The sequence below is a fragment of the Portunus trituberculatus genome, chromosome 22 (genome assembly GCF_017591435.1).
Source record: "Portunus trituberculatus isolate SZX2019 chromosome 22, ASM1759143v1, whole genome shotgun sequence".
Taxonomy (NCBI): domain Eukaryota; kingdom Metazoa; phylum Arthropoda; class Malacostraca; order Decapoda; family Portunidae; genus Portunus; species Portunus trituberculatus.
In genome coordinates, this window is record NC_059276.1 from 6,740,983 (window position 1) to 6,759,694 (window position 18,712).

Sequence of the window (18,712 nt, forward strand, 5' to 3'; positions counted from 1 at the left end):
GAATAACACATAAAAACTAAATATACCATAAAACCAGGAAGAATATTAAGAAACCTACATTAAATAACAATAAAACCAATAAAGTAACGCCGTTGTGAAGAGGAAGCCGAACTCCTACATAGCCTGGACATAAACAGCAGCAGTCGAGTGGGTACGGTGTAATATCTGAGCTGCTGCTTGCTCCCTACACGTCCCTCAAGCCCCGAGCCACCGCCACACACGTAAGGAGGACACTGACTTGATATCCTGCGTGTATTTAGCCTCAGTTCCCCTTCACATGAGGATATTCCAGCCATGGCAACTCGCCCACTTCTGCCTTATTTTGCTTGACTTGTTACCACTGCCAGATATTATTTTGGCATTTATTTCGTCTGTTTTGTTCCCTTATGTTAAAAGAAACTCGTATTACACTGGACTGACGTAGAATTTTGTAAAGTTTCACTAAAAGCCTTGAAACTACAAAAGATATACATTGAAGACATTTAAAGAAGATATTTATACAATTCATTCAAGCATTTTTAGCCCAATACTAATATATTGATTGATTGTGAAGGGTATGTGAGTTCTCTTATTTAATTTAACTGTCGCTACACTATGCTAAGGTTTCTAATCTATAATCTGACCTTCCTCAACTAAAAAAAACAATAAATAATAATAATAACAATAATAATAATGGTAGTAGTAATCTAATGTGGTCAATCCTAGCTTCTCTTTAATGAATGCAATGTACGGCTAGTAGGCTAGTAATATTAGGTTTTGTTAGGTTAGGTTAGTATTGTTGGATCAGGTTTGTCATTGCTTTGAATTATTGATGGGCATTTTATTTTAATAGGTTTGTTACTTGCTCTTCATTACAGAAACACACACAATATGCTTTAAATTCTTACTTCTCTTATTTATTTCTGTTTTGTGGCATTTTTCTCTTATTCCTCTGTCTCTTCTTTCTTAGCCTAACCTAACCTAATCGCTATCACATACAGAAATACAAAAAATACACTTTAGATCCTTACGTTTCTTACTTGTCTCTTTGTTGTGCCATTCTTTCTCTCATTCTTTTGTCTCTCCTTTAGTGCAGTCCTTCCACTCTTTCCTTGCTCTTCTTCCTTTTCACATTCCTATCATCTCCACTGCCAAGGCTTCTCCTGCAATGTACTGCTCGTAAAAAGAAATTTGGAAAGGCTTTCATTAAGAGAAAAATAAAAGCCAATAAGATAATTAAGTTAATAATCAAACTTAGGACATTTTGGTAGGAATACAGTGGGAGTCGTTACAGAGGCAGCACAAAATATCTGCTATGAATACTGCTCTTATGTAGAAAATTCTTAAAAGTCTTCATTTAAGAGAGAGAAAAAAATAAAAACCAATGAAATATCAAACTTGGCACGTCTAGGTAGGAATACAGCAGGAGTCATAACAGAGGCACATCTCAAAATGCCTGCTACTATTATCACTGTTAATCGATGAGGCAGCCACAGAGGAAGCATTCCCAGCCACCAGATGTCACCAGTAACATTCCTCTGCCCTCACAGGTCCAGCCCACAGCCTGGTGTCCAGTACTGCAGCAGACCTTCTACCCACACAGCATGTCTAGTATGGAAGTGGATGAGGAGGTGGGAAAAGAGGCAGGTCCCTCCACCTCCTCCTCCCTCCCTCAGGCCCCACTGGAGGCCTTCCCTGCAGCACCAACAGAATCCAGCTTAAGTGCAGCCCCCACCTCCCCACTGCCACCCACTCCTGCAGGTTTGTGATGACTGGTTTTTCCAGCATCATGATCCCTCATCTCCCTTCTCTCTTGCATCTTTTTTTTTTTTTTTTTTTCTGATTTATTCAAGAAAATCACAGGGAGAAAGATTTTGGTAAGCATTAAAGTAAACTTCAAACTTAAGACTTAGCTCTAAAAAATCTTCCTTATTTATACTTGAACCACATGTGTATACCCAGCAGGTGGCAGCAGCAGCAGCAGCAACACTGCTACAGGTGGTGTGGGGCTGGGCATCAGTGAGGGTGCAGGCGGCAGCAGCAGCACCAATGACAGTGGCACAGAGTCAGTGATGGCAGCGGCAGGCACGGTGGGCAGCGTGTCAGTGTCCCTGCACCCATTAGTCATCCTCAACATCTCGGAGCACTGGACGAGGCAGCGAGCCCAGGAGGGTCGGCCAGTGCAGGGTGAGCTGGGCCGCTGCCTCAGTGTGGCCAGGATTGGTCTTTGATGGTGGGACAGTTTGATATAGGGATTGAAAGTAGATTTGAAAGAAATCTATAATATCCCCATGGCTGTGGTACAGATAGTGTTTTATCCACAGTTCTGGGAGCCCTGATAGGCAAGCAGACCGGCCGCCACGTGGAGATAATGAATTCCTTTGAGCTGAGCTATGACGAGCTGGACGGACACATCATCATCAACCGAGAATACTACACCCTCAAGGAGGAGCAGTGTAGGTGTTGGCCACCACTTCTGCCACTTGACATACATTTGCACATGAACTAAACTTTGGGTTTTGATTTCTGGTGATGGAATGCAACATCACTCACAAAATTTACTTCCTTTTTTCAGTTTTTCATGTTGCTTGATTTGTGTGGTATGTTAAGCTGCCTGACATTGAAAGATTCTTACTTCCAATATTGAGATTCTTTCTTCAGAAATATGGAGGATGAGTTTAATTTACATTATTGAACTATTGTCTTTCACAGACTGCCTCATAATAACCAACATTTCAGTAGGTGTTTATTCTTCCTTTGAATAACATTCATCGTGGTGTGTTACTGACAGACAAGCAGGTGTTTAGCGACATGGACCTGCTGGGCTGGTACACCACCGGGGACACACCCGGCCCTCCTGACCTGCTGGTGCATAAGCAGATCTGTGACTTGCTAGAGAGCCCAATCTTCCTCAAGCTGAACCCTATGGCACGCCACACTGATGTGAGTCACCCATGCCCACCACCCCTGCACTTATAAAAGCACCAATAATGTCCCATACATCTTAGTAAAAAGTAGTCAGGGCACTGAAACATTTCATTTGCAGTTGCCAGTGAGCATCTATGAGAGTGTGCTAGACTTGGTGAACGGGACCTCCACCATGCTGCTGGTGGAGCTGCAGTACACGCTGGCCACTGAGGAGGCAGAGCGCATCGGGGTGGACCATGTGGCTCGCATGTCTTCCCACGACACTCAGGAGAGCTCCCTTGGTCAGTGGATGGGCAGGGCAAGGCAGGCCAGGACACAAGTCTTAACTCTAACTCCCTGATCTTGATGGCATAGCATCATTTGTTTTATGTATGGAAATTACACCTTGATTAGATTGGCAGCTTCACATTTACATAGAGTCAGCAGAGCCCACAGCCCATAGAGGCTTGCATGCACAGTGGCTAACAGACCACTCTCCTCACAGTGGCGGAGAACCTGCAGGCCCAGTACAGCGCCATCAAGATGCTGGCCAGCCGGGTGCGTCTCATAGCAGAGTATGTACGGGCCAGCCAGCGCGGTGAGGTGGAGTTCAACCATGAAATTCTACGGCAAGTCAACGCCCTTGCCCATCGCCTGCCAGTGCTCAACAGTGACAAGTTTAGAGGAGAATTTTATAATGTGAGCAGCAAGACTATAAGTGTTAAGACTGTTGGAGTGAGCTGTGATGTGAGCAGGATAAGTAGATTGCTGTTTTGTGTCTTGATGAGTTGAATTTTTTTCCAGCAATGTAATGACGTGGCACTGATGTCATACCTCGGCACCATCACCAAGTGTTGCAACACCATGAACCGCTTCATCAATCGCTTCAACCTGCTGCACGAGCGGTTAGCCATGGGCCGCAGGATGCGCGGTCTCTTCTTCTGAGAGTTACTGGATCCGGACTAACTGGAGTTGTTAAGGTTTACGGAAGGCGTGGCAGTGGTGGACAACTTACCTCACCTTGAACCAAAATGATTGACTGATGGCAGGCAGTGTCTTACATAATAATGTGTTAAAGTATTGTATAGGAGTATTTGTGGCACTTTTTCCAATATTAAGCGTAGAATACTTAGTATGTCATTTACATTAATCTGTATTTATGAAATGCTCCTCAAGGTTATAAAGCTTGCAAATTTCATTATGGAATTCAATTCTTGCAGATTGCAAAAAAGTAAATGTTTAACTCGCTGCATCAAGTGTTTTGATTAATTTTGTGTTCTTTTTGTGTATACATTGTTCAGACTATGCAGGTTAAATCATAACACCGTACTGTTTTGTTCAATAAAAAAAGTGAAAAGCAGTTGTACATAGTTTTAGAACATCCTGCTGGGTAGGTAAGTATCACCAGCACTGTGGACCAGTGTACACCTTGCACACCAAAGGTAGACACTGCCATTGACCAGCACACCAGCCAACCCTCTCACTCGGCACATTGCAGTGCACTCTGTGTCTGTGTAGCCTGGCCACCAGGCAAGTTCTCTATCTTGGCTTGTATGGATGACAAGTACTCATCAATACTATGACCCAGCTCATTTGGGATCAGGCATCAAACCAAACCCTGTTGTAACATACACTACACCTCATTTCTAATTAAAAAGGAACTCATACTCATCTCTATTCTTACCCAGCCTGGCGAGGAGTCCTATCAATGGTGCTGTTGTTGTGCATGCTATCACCAAGCAGTTTAAGGTGGTGCAGCTTGTGACTGATTGAATCCTTATATCTAACAAACTGAAGCTGAAACTATCACAGTTGCTCCAAGTCTGTCACCTGTTCATATTACAGAAGGCAACTTAACAAAAATAGAAACATGCAACTTTCTCTAATACTGAAGAAACAACTTTCAAACAAGAGAAAAACATAAGTAAATAAAGAAAAACATAAATAAATTATTATTTTGCTTCTAAAATAAAGAGTAAAGCAAGGGCTTGTCATGAATCAAAACAAGCTGTTGAAAAAAGTCAAACAAAACCAACAAATAAACATGTGAAAATAAAAAATATTAAGATTTAAATAATGAGTAAAAACTCGACAAATGTCAGCAAATGATTGCTCTTCAACGAGGTCTACCAACAGGTCAATGTAATACTATTCAAGAACTGTGGAGTGTAAATCAAAGAGAAAACTAACAAAACAAAGAGAGACATTCATACTTACCAGGAACAGGGAAATACACATTAATACAAAAATTTATTCCATAAAAAACAAAACATAATTTATAAATAAGCTTTAGCACGGGGGCCGAGGGTTATTGTGGCCCGTTACCCATCTGTGGTGTGGAGACTGGATCTGGTAAGTGCAGCTCCACCAGGGAGATGAGCTCCTCCACCTGCTCCTCTGACAGCCGGTCCTCACTCTCCTCAATGATCTGTCAACACAAACACAATGGCCGTGCTATGCCAAACCTCAAAACATTCCTGCCAATACACAACCACCTGCATCACCTCCTCCACATATCACATCTAAAATAACACTCCTCCACATAACCAATGAACATAAAAATAGATAAACAAACAAATAAATACATTAAAATACAGGCTACATATTACAGGTTCTCATTGTCTCTCATATTAAGTCAGATACCCACCAGCTGCATCTCCACTGGTGTCGTTGGCCTCAGGTTGATGAGCTGCAGTTTCTCGGCTTTGGTCAGCTTAAAGTTTTTGGTGGCCTCAAGAAATCTGTGGATAGCCTCTGGACTCTGGCCCTTGCATGGCGTCCTCTCCAGATATTTTAAAGTCTGTTGAAAGGAATGGGAGTGCATCGTAATTTCATTTGTTACTGTAAATGTATTTGTTGATGCAATATTACTTTGATAGGTCAAAGTGGAAATAAAAACAAGGCATACGAGATTCAGAATTTCCTCAGTGCTCTCTTACAATGAGTAGGAAATAAAGGCAATATTCTTACAATCTAGACACACAATGCTGCCAAGTTGTCACCAAAACACAATGAAATCAAATAAATAGAAAATAATACCAGCCCAAAACATTTATCATTGGTTTCAGTTAGTAAGGATAGACATAGTGAACAAGCAGTGAGAGGTCAGAACAGAACACTCACATCAAAGGCAATGTTAGCCAGGTGGGTCTGGGTCTTGGTAATGTTGCGCTTCCCTTTGCTGCTCTGCTGACACACCTCCTGCAGCAGCGTGAACACCTCATAGTTGCTCAGCACGGCTCCTTTGCTGTTCACTCTGAAACCAACACACATATTGCCGTGTATTTTTCCTGTATTACGCAAAGTTTCCTGAGTCAACATAATGGCAATGATGGTACATCTTTACACTGTTCCATGGTCCAAATAACATTGTAAGTATTTTTATTGATTCATTCCTTTTGAATAAGGTTAAAAATTTAGAATGTACAGAAATATCCCACTATCTCTTAAAAGTATGCACACCACAATGTCATGTCTGGTTTGCCCACTATAGAAAAGCACTCGGTAAATATTAAGACAAGTCACACCACTCTATTTACCAATGCTTTTGGCTTATAACCTCAACAATACCTAATCAAATTTAACCTAGCATTACCTAACCTCACCTCAATATTTACCAAGCACTCAAATGTCTGGCCATGAGAGGAAAGTACATATCTTAAAGTGTGGAACATACATTATTACTAATATTGTAGTTTCTTTCTTGTATACAGTTCATTCTCTGCTACAGCATAATCATTGAGATTCCAGTAGAATAGTTAGGTTAGGTTAGATTAAAGGATTTAACAGAATTGTTTGGTTATGTTAGGTTAAATTTGAAGATTAACAGAATAGTTCAGTTGTTAGGTTAGATAAGGAGGATTAAGTACCAAGAACTGTATATAACAAAAGAAGGATGCTGCTGCTGGGAATAGTTTGGTTAAGTTAGGTTACATTAGATGAATAACAAAATAGTTCTGTTGTTAGGTTTGATAAAGGTTATTAAGAATTACTAAGAAATATTTGTAATAGAAAAATGCTGCTGCTGGAGGGAAAAAAAAAATAATTACAATGCACATAAATAAATTAAGCATAAGACCTGAAGCATTATGTACATTTCAAGCCTTGCCAGACCCACAGCCATCACTCCTTAGCTCTCCTGACCTACACACAGCCTGGCCGTCACCTATACCCTGCCACCCACATCCCCTGCGACAGTAAGTTTAGCAGACATTTTCTTCACCATGACGCTGGATGATGCAACACACACACACACACACACACACAGAACGCTCCAGACAACAATAAACCAAACAGAATCCCAGTAAGATACACATATAGAGAAAAAGACACCGCTTGTTGCAGAGAGAACACGAACATGATTACTTAATGAAGCACAAACATAACATCAGGAGGCCGGGGGCGTGTCAGTACCCGGCAATATGTAAACAATACCCTTTAAACGTACCACAACACTCTACACCAATCAAGAACCCTTATTACACACTTCAGTATACTCCAGATAGGGTGAGGGGAAGGAGAATACACTCACACTTCCATGGTGGCGGTGGTGACGAGGCTGGTGGTGCTGGTGGTGCTGACGTCTGCTGTCGAGTGAGCGTTGCACCACGTGGGTTTGTTTTGGCACCACTCAGCACCTCGCCGCCGCTCGCTGTGCCCTCCTCTGCCTCTTCATGCACAGCTTTCTCTTTTCTCTAATGCTTCTCTACGTCTGTTTAAATTAGATTGTAGCTCATCACAAACTAAATAGCAAGGAAGTCGTTTGTTATTTGTTCTCCCTTTTGAGTTCATGTGTACTTCCTTATGTTCTTATCACAGTAGCATATGGTAATTCTCTCTCTCTCTCTCTCTCTCTGTATTAACAACCCGTCTTAAGAAACGCAGTCTTCAAAATTCCATCACGACTTCCAAAACATTATGGAGGAGCATTCGGGTTTTCATGGAAGTTCTCCTGCAGTGATCAAATAATTAACTTACCAAACCGGCAGCGCTCTACAATATGGTATATCTTCCACAACGCAGAAAGCTCCAACACATACGAGAGATAAGGATGTTCAATAGAATATATATTTTTCTAATTTCTATATAGGCAAAATGGATTCTCACCGACTATAAATAAATAATACATACCTTTGGTGACGTAGGTCCGACTCATTGTGGGGATAAAAATACATAATCCTTGTCACCTTCGATCCCTGCTCTGCCCAGATGGTGTTTCATTCAACATACTTCTTGCTTTGCCCACTTATACCATGTTCTTAGAATGAAGGCAGTTGGGAAGCCTTCATACCCTTTTCAGAGAGAGAGAGAGAGAGAGAGAGAGAGAGAGAGAGAGAGAGAGAGAACTTCAAGGTGGGTTTGTGTGCTTTTACTAACATAATGAAAAAGCACAACAAATTTCATCTTTATTCCATGTCATGTCATCATAGTTACAAAACAATTAAGAGAGAGAGAGAGAGAGAGAGAGAGAGAGAGAGAGAGAGAGAGAGAGAGAGAGAGAGAGAGAGAGAGAGAGAGAGAGAGAGAGAGAGAGAGAGAGAGAGAGAGAATTACAATCTAACCCTTAACCAATCAAATAGGAGGAAGAGGGAGAGGTAGGAGAGGAAGGCATTACAGGAGGCCCAGAGATGGATGAAAATGAGGTTTTAGCCCTTCTGGTTGTTGCCAAAGAGGAAGAGGAGGAAGCGGAAGGAGGAGGAGGAAAAGAATAATAAGAGGAAGAGGAGTATGAGAACCCACCACCCTCTCTATCCACTTCCCCTCTTAAAGTAGCTTGCTTCTCTATTACTTTGTCCAGAAATCTTGATAGTTTGACAGCATTGCTTGATCCAGGAGCCAAAGATCGAGGGTCCTGTGTGTTCTGGAGGGAAGAGACAAGTTGGATTAAGTTACAGCAATGTGAACAGAACCTTTACCTTTTTCCTCATTCTATCTCTCAGTTTCTCCCCTCCTTACATTCTTCTATACCCCTTCCCTGCTATCTCAACCTAAATCACTTTCTTCTACTTCTGCTCAGTCATCCTCTTACCATCTACCAGCTTAAATATACTTTACATATTTAATCATTTAATATTAGCTTCCTTTTCATTCATTCTTATAAACTCCCTTCCTCTTTCTATTCATTCTTCTAAACCTATTCCCTCCAAGAATATCCTCCTTCCTCTTTCTATTCATTCTTCTAAACACCCTCTCCTCCTATTAATTTTCTAAAGCCCCTTCTTCCTTCTGTTCATTCTTCTAAACCCCCTATTTGCTGTCTCAATCTTCTAAATTCCCTAGCAATTTCTATTCATTTTTCTAAACACCATTCCTTCTGTTCATTCTTCTAAACTCCTTTCCTCCTATTCATTCTTCAAAACCATCTTCCTCGTTCTGTTCATTCTTCTGAACTCCCTTCCTTTCTGGTCATTCTTCTAAAACCTTATTCTTCCTCCTATTCATTCTTCTAAAACCTTCTTCCATGCTGTCTCAATCTTCTTTACCTCTTCCTCCTTCCCTTTGCTATCTCATCTCATCTGTCTCTCATCTGCCTCCCTCTACTCACCACATTTATCTCATCAGCTGAACACTCCTCAGCAATGGTAGAGGCCCTGCTTCTGTTATAGGAACGGTAGGTACCCATAAGGTCCAGCTTGGTGCCCACGACAAACACCGGGACCTGTAAGGGGAAGATGTTGTGGCCAACCCTAGTTATGTATATCAAACTGCATAGCCAGGTTAAAAAAAAAAATGTATGAGAAGAGAATCAATAGCTGTTGTAGTAATGGTAGTTTTGTTATGAAAGCTGATGCTGATGAAGATATTACTGTGATGATTATTATTATTGTTATTATTGTTATTACCATTATTGAAGCTGTTAATTTTCACTCTTTTATCAATATCAGTATTAATAGAAGCAGCAGCACAACAGTAGTAGTAGTAGTAGTAGTAGTAGTAGTAGTAGTAGTAGTAGTAGTAGTAGTAGTAGTAGTAGTAGTAGTAGTAGTAGTAGTAGCAACACCATTATCATATTATGTAATTCAGTACTATATATTAAAAAGTCAAGTTTATATTGCTAGTAACAGTGATGCCACAAAAATCACACCAAAACATATGAAGAGAGAGAGAGAGAGAGAGAGAGAGAGAGAGAGAGAGAGAGAGAGAGAGAGAGAGAGAGAGAGAGAGAGAGAGAGAGAGAGAATTACAAAATAAAAAAGAAAACCAAAAAAATAACACAAACACCCCAAAAGATAACAACAAAAGACAGAAAAAAAAGAGGCAACAGAAAAAAAAAACAAGAGACAGAATAAGACAGAAAACAAAAAAACCCAAGATAATAAAAAGAAAAGAAAATACCGTAGCTACCTTTTTCAGACCATATACCTGAGCAAACCCTCCAAAGTTCTCCGCATCAAAATCTTCCACTAGCAGGGATGAACGATTCCTCCCTCCACCTGCGCCACCTGACCCCCCACCAGCCTCCCGCAGCAGCACCTCTGCCAGCCACCGGTGAAGGTTGACCTGTGACTTGCGGTTGGTGAGGTCGTGGGTCAGAATGATGCCTGGGGAGGAGGGAGGTGATAAGTTAAATTAGGTTAGGTTGGGTTGAGTTGGGTTGGGTTGGGTTGAGTTGAGTTGGATTGGGTTGGGTTGGGTTGGGTTAAGTTAGGCTAGAAATTTGGTATATTTTAGTATATGTTATGTTATTGAGACTAAATTATATGTGAGAGAGAGAGAGAGAGAGAGAGAGAGAGAGAGAGAGAGAGAGAGAGAGAGAGAGATACAGAATCTGTTCTATGCAATATCCGACTTATAGAATGTCTATTGAACTACTTCTACTACTATTACTACTATTGCTGTTATAATGTAGAAAACAACAAGAACTTCTATTTGAGACACCACCACCACTACTAGTACACTACCATCATAACCACCAAACCACCACCACCACCACATACCTTGGACAGGGGTGTAGAAAACATGGCGTGCATTGCGATGGGAGCCGCTGCCACCCACGTCCCAGAACTCCACAAAATATGGTCGCTGGCTTGGGGTTCCCTCACGAAACTCATGAATTCGAACCTCAACACTACAGCCAATGGTCCAGGAGGAGTTCCCAAGAGCCTCACCGTGACAGATCAAGTGAACTAGAGATGTTTTACCGACACCTGTTAAAAAATTGAGGTTATTAGAGTTACATTAGTGCTTTATATTCTTTCAAGTGTTACATACTGACTAGCAAATACTTAAGGACAAGATTTATACTTTTACTTGATTTGTAGGGTATTATATCTGTTTGTTACTTTGTTTACAGTCTCGCAACTCACCCTTTCTTTACTAAGAGAGAGAGAGAGAGAGAGAGAGAGAGAGAGAGAGAGAGAGAGAGAGAGAGAGAGAGAGAGAGAGAGAGAGAGAGATTTCTATACATACCTGAGTCTCCCACCACCAGTATCTTCACTTTGTTCATAGTGTTGTTAGCAAGGTTAGCCATGGTGTGCAGTCCTCAGCAGGTATTGGGAGCTGAATGGAAGACTATAACTCAATCTTGCACGATCTTATTACGATGACATTACTCTCAGTCTCATTAGCAGAGACAATGTATTTTATCTCATCACATCATACACACACACACACACACACACTTATGCCTGTAAATGAAGTAAAACAGGATTAGGTAATTATTGATCCTTTATAATTCATACAAATATACTGGACCATTAGCCACTGATCTGTTAATTTATTTCTTTACACTACATATTCACGTACAAGATTGAGGACGTAAGGTGACGTTTGATATAAGCACTGCCGAAACCAAGTCTGGTCACCTCAGTCACCTGTTCGACTTTACACCCCTTAATTCACATATCTCTAAAATCATATGCTTAAATCTGACACCTATACTGAAACAAGAATCTTCATACACATTTAGCCACTTGTACCTATTTCCTATCTCCACATAACCCCGGCACAGTACCGGGGAGGGGCTGGCTGTCTACCTTATTACGTGGCTTGTATTTACGTCGCTTCGTCTCCCCGCGGCCTCCCGTCACTGTCACGTCACGTCAAGCATTAGAGGATTTAAAGCATTTTGTTTTGTCAAGGCTATGAAAAAAATAAGAATAAGAGACAATAACTTTGCAAAGATTATATATACAAAAAGAAAATATTACAGGACAATTACTTTTTGACAATCTAAGGATACAAGAGAAGGAAATATAGTGTATGAAATGTGGAGGAAGAGATAATTAATTAGTCAGCGGAAGAACTTAATGGGCAGAGCAAAATAAAAAGATAATCAGGGAAGCGCCGATACAGAGGCCAAGCTTCCCGACCTATATCTGACCTGACCTGATCATTCAAGTAACTCGCATTCTTTTTCCTTTAATTTCGCGCTAGTCTCTCCTAGGATCTCTCTTTCCGCTCTCCTCTTCTTTCTCTTCCCCTTCCATCAGCTGATTGTACCGCATGTGTTTTCATTATTGATTGAGGTCGCACGTAAAACAAGAACGACAATAATAATAATAATAATAATAATAATAATAATAATAATAATAATAATAATAAAAATAAAAAATACTCCAAACAGAATAGTTTTCCGTAATAGTAGTAGTAGTAGTAGTAGTAGTAGTAGTAGTAGTAGTAGTAGTAGTAGTAGTGGTGGTGGTGGTGGTGGTGGTGGTGGTGGTGGTGGTGGCGGCGGCACGAATCATATCCTCATTGGTGACTAATAAACACTCAGTCAGGGACCCACTCACCCACAAATACAACCTCAATAAGAAAAAAATAATAAATAAATAAATAAAAACTTCCTGCCCTGTGACTCTTTATTTACTTCACTGTGTGTCAAATATTGTGGCAAAAAAAGACTACAAATATTACACACATAAAAAAAAATACATCTTAAAACATGTCACCTATACTTCATGTCGTTTTCTATAGTTTTCTTTAAATAATGCAGTCATGAAATGGTCTCAATAAACAGATACAGGCAACCCCCGCTTAACGAAGGTTGACACAACGCAATTTCGTTACAACGAAGGTTTAATCTTACTACCATCTGCTCGTTTAACGAACACCAAACTCGCTTTAACAAAGTTTTATCCAGGTATTTTTTTTCTAAGTTTGAAAGCCCCGCCGTATCACGCAAGCCAACAGGCTTTTGAATACACCAACGCCTCTCGTGGACAAAACGCGCACCACTCACTCCCCCTAGTTCAAAACAATAACAGCGTCAGCAGCAGCTCATCTTCCCTCACTCAAATTACCACCAAAACGCCCTGCAATGTCGCCTAGCGTTGCTAAGACCAGGAGAGGCGAGAAAACTAATAGCATTGCTCGCTTGACTCCATCTACTGTCTCTACTATTTTCAAGTCTGCAGACTCTGTTAAGAAGGCTGGTGAGACCGTATCTTCCTTGAAAGCTAAAAGACCCACCTGAACTCGTGACTCTACAATGGATGAAATGGAAAGCCTTGTGGAAATGTGGTACATAAGTTTTGTAAGTGATACAATGATGCGCCCTTTGTTTACATTCCACAGGTTGCCGGTTAGTGTCTTTCCCGTTTCACTCTCCCTCCCTTCATAAATTTAAGATAAACATTATAAAGTTACGTACATACATACATTAGTGTACATTACAATGACATATTAAACTGCTTAAATGTTTAACTTCATAATTTTTAGTTTCATTAAACCTTTCACTGTACTATGATGCACTCTCACTTTGTTTACTCTCAATGGATTTTCAAGTCAGGGGTTAAACTTGTTATAATCGATTCGCTTAACGAAGTTTCGCTTAACGAAGGTTTTTTTAGGAACGAAACCCTTCGTTAAGCGGGGATTGCCTGTACATGGAGATGAAATGTTGTGTAGAAAATACTGATATCACCTAACAAACACAACCACTCCTCTAGTCTTGAACAGAGTAGTAGTAGTAGTAGTAGTAGTAGTAGTAGTAGTAGTAGTAGTAGTAGTAGTAGTAGCAGTAGCAGTAGCAGTAGTAGTAGTAGTAGTAGTAGTAGTAGTAGTAGTAGTAGTAGTAGTAGTAGTAGTAGTAGTAGTAGTAGTAGTAGTAGTAGTAGTAGTAGTAGTAGTAGTAGTAGTAGTAGTAGTAGTAGTAGTAGTAGCAGTAGTAGCAGGAGGAGGAGGAGGGAGAATAATGGAGGAGAGGAAGTAAAGACAATTGCAAGAAATAAAGAAAAAAAAGTACTAATTTAAAGTCAAGTATTAGTGAATGTACCCAGACTCCTGACATTCATAAAGGTTGCAGTTTGAGATCAATGCAAGAATGGCAGTGTTGTGTTACTGAGTGCTACCTGAGCCGGGGAGCTGCCAGGAGGGAGAAGGCCTGGCTCAGTCATCCTCATCATAGTCTGGCGGCTCCATTTTAAACCTCTTACTAGTGGCAGTAATGGTGGTGATATAGTTGTGGTCCTGCTCCTGTAATGTGGTGTCAAAACCTGACTCCGTTGCATGCGTTTCCTCCTCATCCCCTGTCGCCGCCACTGCCTCAGGGCCCCAGCAGACACCCTCCCTCCCCCTTGCATCCAGTTCCTGCTCACCGTCACTATCCAAGGGCTCCTCCTGGCCCTGGCACCGCTCCTCAGTAAACATCAACACTGGGGAGCTGCAGCCATACACTGAGAAGTAAGGGGAGTCTCTGGCACTCTCCTGGCACTCACTGTTGATGGTGAACATGACCCGAGGGAGCCAGGATGCCCAGGGGTAGTGCTTGGCCCTTCTGCTGTCCATTTCATTCTCCCTGATGTCGGCGAGGCGGTCCAGTATGGCCTGGCGGGAGCGTTCCATCACCCGGCCGGAGCGAGAGGTCCGCGAGTGCCTGTCCACGAAGTTCACCTTGTCATCCCACTTCTCCAGCGTTGTGGTGACCAGACGGTTTGCTATCTCCACCCCCTCACTGCCATAGAACACCTTAGGGGGACCAAAGTAACCCAGAACTCGCTCCTCCAGGAGACGCGAGAGTTCAGGGGCGGCCTTGCGCTTCATGGGGAAGAGCACGTGGAAGCGACTGTACTCGTCCATGAAGTGCCCAATGTAGCGGTACTCACCATCGGGCGAGTGACGCATGTCTATAAGGTCAATGTGTGCCATGTCTTGGAAGAACCCGTGCCGCTCCACCCTGGGCTGCGTGCGTGCCTCTGGACTCTGCCCCTGTGGCCCCACTGCAGCAGAATGGTGTGGCTTCAGCTTACACACAGGGCAGCTCTTACAAAACTCCTGCACATACACACGAGTCACGCCAAAGTACCGCCTCTGAAGCTGTGATGGCAAGAGAAGCAAACAGGAATCAGTGACTCACGGAAGATTACTGAACCAAGCTCCATATAACACTTGCATCTACCTAAACACTCTCACAATTATTTCATATCCATTTTACTCTACTTGCCTTCTCTAGGACTCTCTTGTAGCCGCAGTGCTGGAGCTCCTCAGCGTGTGTCTTGTACACCAGATCTGACAGGTGGCCAGCATGGACCACTCGCAGAAAGGAGGAATTGAACCCCCACTGGAAACACACACAAAGATACAGTTACTACCAACTCTGTTACGATGGTCCCTTTTAACATTCATGGCACTGTAAAAAATATAACTTCCAAGGAAACACAGGTGAAATATTATATGAGGATAATTTTGTGCTTGAAATACTTAAGTGATTGTCTAAAAGTTGCAAGTGCTAATGTGAAAAATTATATATGTAGTAGTGAAAGAATTAATGTACAGATCACTTTAAATCTGGAACAAATTAAGAAATTATACTCACCTTATCTACCTTATCTTTGGCAATAACCAGCACTTGTCTCTCGTCCTCCTCCGGCAAGTCAAGGAGCTGAAACTTGCGTGTCTTGACCCAGTGCTTGAAGTGCGGCTCCACCTTGAATGTCGGGTGCTGGAGGTGGTGGACGATGGCCTCATACTTGGCCACACTCATCACCAGACTCTTCGGGGACTTGCCTTGTATCTCGGCAAGGTTGTGCATCACCTCCCTCAATGAAGACAGAGGTGCAAGTGTAAGAAAAGGTTTATATCTGGTTATGACATATTTGTACTGACAGATAGGTGTGTGACTAAAGGTTTATATCGTGTTATCATGTATCTGTACTGAGAGATAGCAGTATGTAAGAAAAGGCTTATATTTTGCCATGATGCATTTGTATTGACAGATAGGAGTGTGGCTACGTCTACACTCATAACTATGGTGTTGATATGTTACTCAAACAAATCATGAAACAATATTAAAACTTCTCTAACTATTCTGGCAGTTTATCCATATCTTTTTTCTCATATCTTCTTTAGATACATGTAGAAATAACATTCAAATTTGATGCATAATTTCTAAGCAGAAGAAAGCAATACAAATAACACTGCCGACTTTCTCCATATTTGCTAAGCTTAAGAACAAGATGAAGCCGCCATACAAGAAAGACTCACCTGTGCTCCTGTATCATGAGTGCCAGTGTGTCCCTGTCATGCCCCACACAGGCCTTGGAGTCCCTGGCATCCTCAATGGATATATGCACCACATCTAGGTGTGGCGTATCTGTCGCACTGTCCTCGCCATCCATGTGTGTTGTGTGGCCCTCCCTCCCGGCTGGTGTCTTCCACTGTGTCAGGACCAATCTGGTGCCAGCTGCTGTGTGACAAGCACAGGGAATTTAATACAGGGAGACAGTATGTATCTATGCAAGCAGAGCAATCTGTGCAACTAATGCAACCAATGCAACCTGGTTGCATGCAACCAAGTTCCACTGGTAGCTGCATGTTATTCCATTATTATTCAGTTATTTAAGTGTTGCTATTGCATCATTATTTTCTTGTGTTGCATTGGTTACACAAGTTTCATAGGTTGCAGAGAGAGAGAGAGAGAGAGAGAGAGAGAGAGAGAGAGAGAGAGAGAGAGAGAGAGAGAGAGAGAGAGAGAGAGATGGGGATGGGGGAGTGACAGGTGATGGGGGAGTGTGCACGTGTCTCATGGAAAACCTTTGCCTCAACCTGAGGCTTAACACTAGTGACACGCAGATGTATCTACTGTTTTACGTTTTCATCACTCAGGCTTATACCAAGAATGAGCTTTCCTGATGGTAATTTCAATGGGCGGCTGGTAATGTTTTGGGGGTAAGGGTGGTTAAGGACAGCAGCGGACCAATAGCGCGTCTACTTCACTTTTATGACGTTATGACGACCTTCCATTGTACCTCCATGCACCAACCACACAGACTCACAGATGGACCACCAGGCCTGCAGCTTCCCTGGGCTTACATAACTGTTCTCCGCTTATCAAACCAATGTCATGTAAATAATGTGTAAAAAAGCTACAACGTTATTGCTACGTACTTCACAAAAACATCAATTTTTATGTTTCCCTTGCAGTTTATTCCTACACTATATTTGATAAACGTCGCCCACCTCACCCCTTACTTTTAGCTAACTATTCTTAATACCACACTGAACACAAGGCAACATGCAATACAACAAATCTTCAGTCCATCTTGATACGCAATACTAGCTGACACATCTGACATACACGTATTTTTGACGGGAGTGAGTAAATATTGGCAAGTTCCCTTCGAGTCACGTCCTGCCAGGCCAAAATGTAAACAAACCTCACTGGGCCACGGACGCGGACACGGACAGTCTTGCTCTTGTCCGGCAGTCGGCACGTGGTTTGCAAATATCAAATAACCTTATAGAGTAATTCTGATATTGCTTTTACTTTATTAGAAGTCGAAATATATAACAATACAGTATGATAATATAAACACACGGAGAGAGAGAGAGAGAGAGAGAGAGAGAGAGAGAGAGAGAGCGAGAGATTCAAGGTAGGGTAAACTATTTTAATTTTATTCATTTATTTTTAAGCGACCAGCTTTCTTTGAATGATGGACCACAAAGCTTTACCCCTAAGTCTAAAACTGACCAATAACTGCATCATTAATAGCTGTACTCAACTCTTTCTCTTTATTTTATTCATATGTTATAAAAACTACTCTTTCAGGTAATATTTACTTAACATCTTTTGACTGATCAGTTTTTTTTTTTTTTTTTCAACACTCAGCCATCACGGTAAGATTGACTCATCTTCAAAATACCAACCTTTCATTGCATTATTTCTGATAACTTTCTTCATGAAGGCAGATAACATTCCTTCACACAACCATCTTACTGTAGCAGCAATATACAGGAGGGCTTTACCGGCAGGTCCTCACCAGTCATCCCTTACCATGTAGCCTACAGAAGACAGCACAGAAAAAAGGTGCATTGTGATGTGTAATTGTTCAGTCTAAGTAGCAGCAGTATTCCTTTGGTGTTTGTGAAATGGATGTGGCAGAACATTTAAGGAAATCTAGATCAAGTGAACCATTAATGCCCAAACTTTGAGATCTTTCATATTAGTAATGACTTAAGTCTGTTATGCACTGCAATAAAACAATATTTTTAGTTAAGTATTTAATGTAACCCAACAGCTTAGTTAATGTGTCATGAAGCCGAGTCAAAGTAAATGCTGTAAATCAGACATTCCAACAGCTATGGTGAAAGCAGATATTATGGCCAAAAAAGTCACTGCAATTATAAACAAAGCAATGATAAAAACCACTTCCACCACGTGCTAGTGTTGTCTCGGAAGGCTGTTCACCCTGGCTACTGAGCTTTACGCCACAGCACCACACCAACACCTGCCTGAACTCATCACACCCTACACAACATTCACTCAGGGTGTTCCCATCACATGTTCAGTTTCCTCGCCCAACACTGACTCAATACCCAATATTCAACAGACCTTTCCTGACATACCAAGGAATCAAGAGGCCAAGAGGATGTGTTCTAAAGCAAT

General features: G+C 41.7%; 4 protein-coding genes across 9 annotated transcripts; 1 reads left to right on the top strand and 3 right to left on the bottom strand.

The window, feature by feature from the left end:
- The first annotated feature begins 69 nt into the window (after positions 1–69).
- On the top strand, positions 70–4,553 carry LOC123507413 (COP9 signalosome complex subunit 6-like). 2 transcript variants are annotated; one of them, XM_045260242.1, is made up of 8 exons: positions 70–221; positions 1,530–1,740; positions 1,942–2,166; positions 2,304–2,435; positions 2,771–2,922; positions 3,026–3,188; positions 3,392–3,585; positions 3,691–4,553. In XM_045260242.1, the coding sequence occupies exons 2-8, from the start codon at positions 1,584–1,586 to the stop codon at positions 3,829–3,831; spliced, it is 1,164 nt and encodes a 387-aa protein (XP_045116177.1). In that variant the 5' UTR covers positions 70–221; positions 1,530–1,583; the 3' UTR covers positions 3,832–4,553. The 2 variants fall into 2 exon arrangements, with proteins under 2 accessions (XP_045116177.1, XP_045116178.1); XM_045260243.1 differs by having other exon boundaries at positions 1,945–2,166.
- A 570-nt stretch (positions 4,554–5,123) lies between these two features.
- LOC123507343 (DNA-directed RNA polymerase III subunit RPC9-like) lies at positions 5,124–7,592 on the bottom strand. Its single transcript, XM_045260109.1, has 4 exons — positions 7,418–7,592; positions 6,010–6,142; positions 5,534–5,686; positions 5,124–5,314 (listed from the first exon to the last, which is right to left on the bottom strand). The coding sequence occupies exons 1-4, from the start codon at positions 7,423–7,425 to the stop codon at positions 5,195–5,197; spliced, it is 414 nt and encodes a 137-aa protein (XP_045116044.1). The 5' UTR covers positions 7,426–7,592; the 3' UTR covers positions 5,124–5,194.
- A 686-nt stretch (positions 7,593–8,278) lies between these two features.
- LOC123507345 (rab-like protein 3) lies at positions 8,279–11,438 on the bottom strand. 2 transcript variants are annotated; one of them, XM_045260115.1, is made up of 5 exons: positions 11,296–11,438; positions 10,824–11,033; positions 10,249–10,427; positions 9,431–9,544; positions 8,279–8,746 (listed from the first exon to the last, which is right to left on the bottom strand). In XM_045260115.1, the coding sequence occupies exons 1-5, from the start codon at positions 11,354–11,356 to the stop codon at positions 8,450–8,452; spliced, it is 861 nt and encodes a 286-aa protein (XP_045116050.1). In that variant the 5' UTR covers positions 11,357–11,438; the 3' UTR covers positions 8,279–8,449. The 2 variants fall into 2 exon arrangements, with proteins under 2 accessions (XP_045116050.1, XP_045116049.1); XM_045260114.1 differs by having other exon boundaries at positions 10,231–10,427.
- On the bottom strand, positions 11,308–18,660 carry LOC123507344 (SCAN domain-containing protein 3-like). 4 transcript variants are annotated; one of them, XM_045260111.1, is made up of 6 exons: positions 17,405–18,660; positions 16,312–16,513; positions 15,644–15,866; positions 15,272–15,388; positions 14,181–15,144; positions 11,308–11,385 (listed from the first exon to the last, which is right to left on the bottom strand). In XM_045260111.1, the coding sequence occupies exons 2-5, from the start codon at positions 16,443–16,445 to the stop codon at positions 14,218–14,220; spliced, it is 1,401 nt and encodes a 466-aa protein (XP_045116046.1). In that variant the 5' UTR covers positions 16,446–16,513; positions 17,405–18,660; the 3' UTR covers positions 11,308–11,385; positions 14,181–14,217. The 4 variants fall into 4 exon arrangements, with proteins under 4 accessions (XP_045116046.1, XP_045116047.1, XP_045116048.1 ...); XM_045260112.1 differs by lacking the exon at positions 11,308–11,385 and adding an exon at positions 11,998–12,633 and having other exon boundaries at positions 16,312–16,510; XM_045260113.1 differs by lacking the exon at positions 11,308–11,385 and adding an exon at positions 11,998–12,633 and having other exon boundaries at positions 14,547–15,144.
- Between the last annotated feature and the right edge of the window lie 52 nt (positions 18,661–18,712).

Coding starts and splice junctions, on each gene's coding strand:
- LOC123507413 (XM_045260242.1), top strand. CDS start 1,584: ATGTCTAGTATGGAAGTGGATGAGGAGGTGGGAAAAGAGGCAGGTCCC. Junction 2,923..3,025: donor CTATGGCACGCCACACTGAT/GTGAGTCACCCA, acceptor TTTCATTTGCAG/TTGCCAGTGAGCATCTATGA. Junction 3,189..3,391: donor CACTCAGGAGAGCTCCCTTG/GTCAGTGGATGG, acceptor CTCTCCTCACAG/TGGCGGAGAACCTGCAGGCC.
- LOC123507343 (XM_045260109.1), bottom strand. Junction 5,687..6,009: donor TGGCTAACATTGCCTTTGAT/GTGAGTGTTCTG, acceptor TCCTTTCAACAG/ACTTTAAAATATCTGGAGAG. Junction 5,315..5,533: donor CACCAGTGGAGATGCAGCTG/GTGGGTATCTGA, acceptor TTGTGTTGACAG/ATCATTGAGGAGAGTGAGGA.
- LOC123507345 (XM_045260114.1), bottom strand. CDS start 11,356: ATGGCTAACCTTGCTAACAACACTATGAACAAAGTGAAGATACTGGTG. Junction 10,428..10,823: donor TTTCTACACCCCTGTCCAAG/GTATGTGGTGGT, acceptor CCTCCTCCCCAG/GCATCATTCTGACCCACGAC. Junction 8,747..9,430: donor CAGCTGATGAGATAAATGTG/GTGAGTAGAGGG, acceptor TCTTCCCTCCAG/AACACACAGGACCCTCGATC.
- LOC123507344 (XM_045260111.1), bottom strand. CDS start 16,445: ATGGATGGCGAGGACAGTGCGACAGATACGCCACACCTAGATGTGGTG. Junction 15,867..16,311: donor CTCATGATACAGGAGCACAG/GTGAGTCTTTCT, acceptor GTCTTCATTGAG/GGAGGTGATGCACAACCTTG. Junction 15,389..15,643: donor CCAAAGATAAGGTAGATAAG/GTGAGTATAATT, acceptor GTGTGTTTCCAG/TGGGGGTTCAATTCCTCCTT.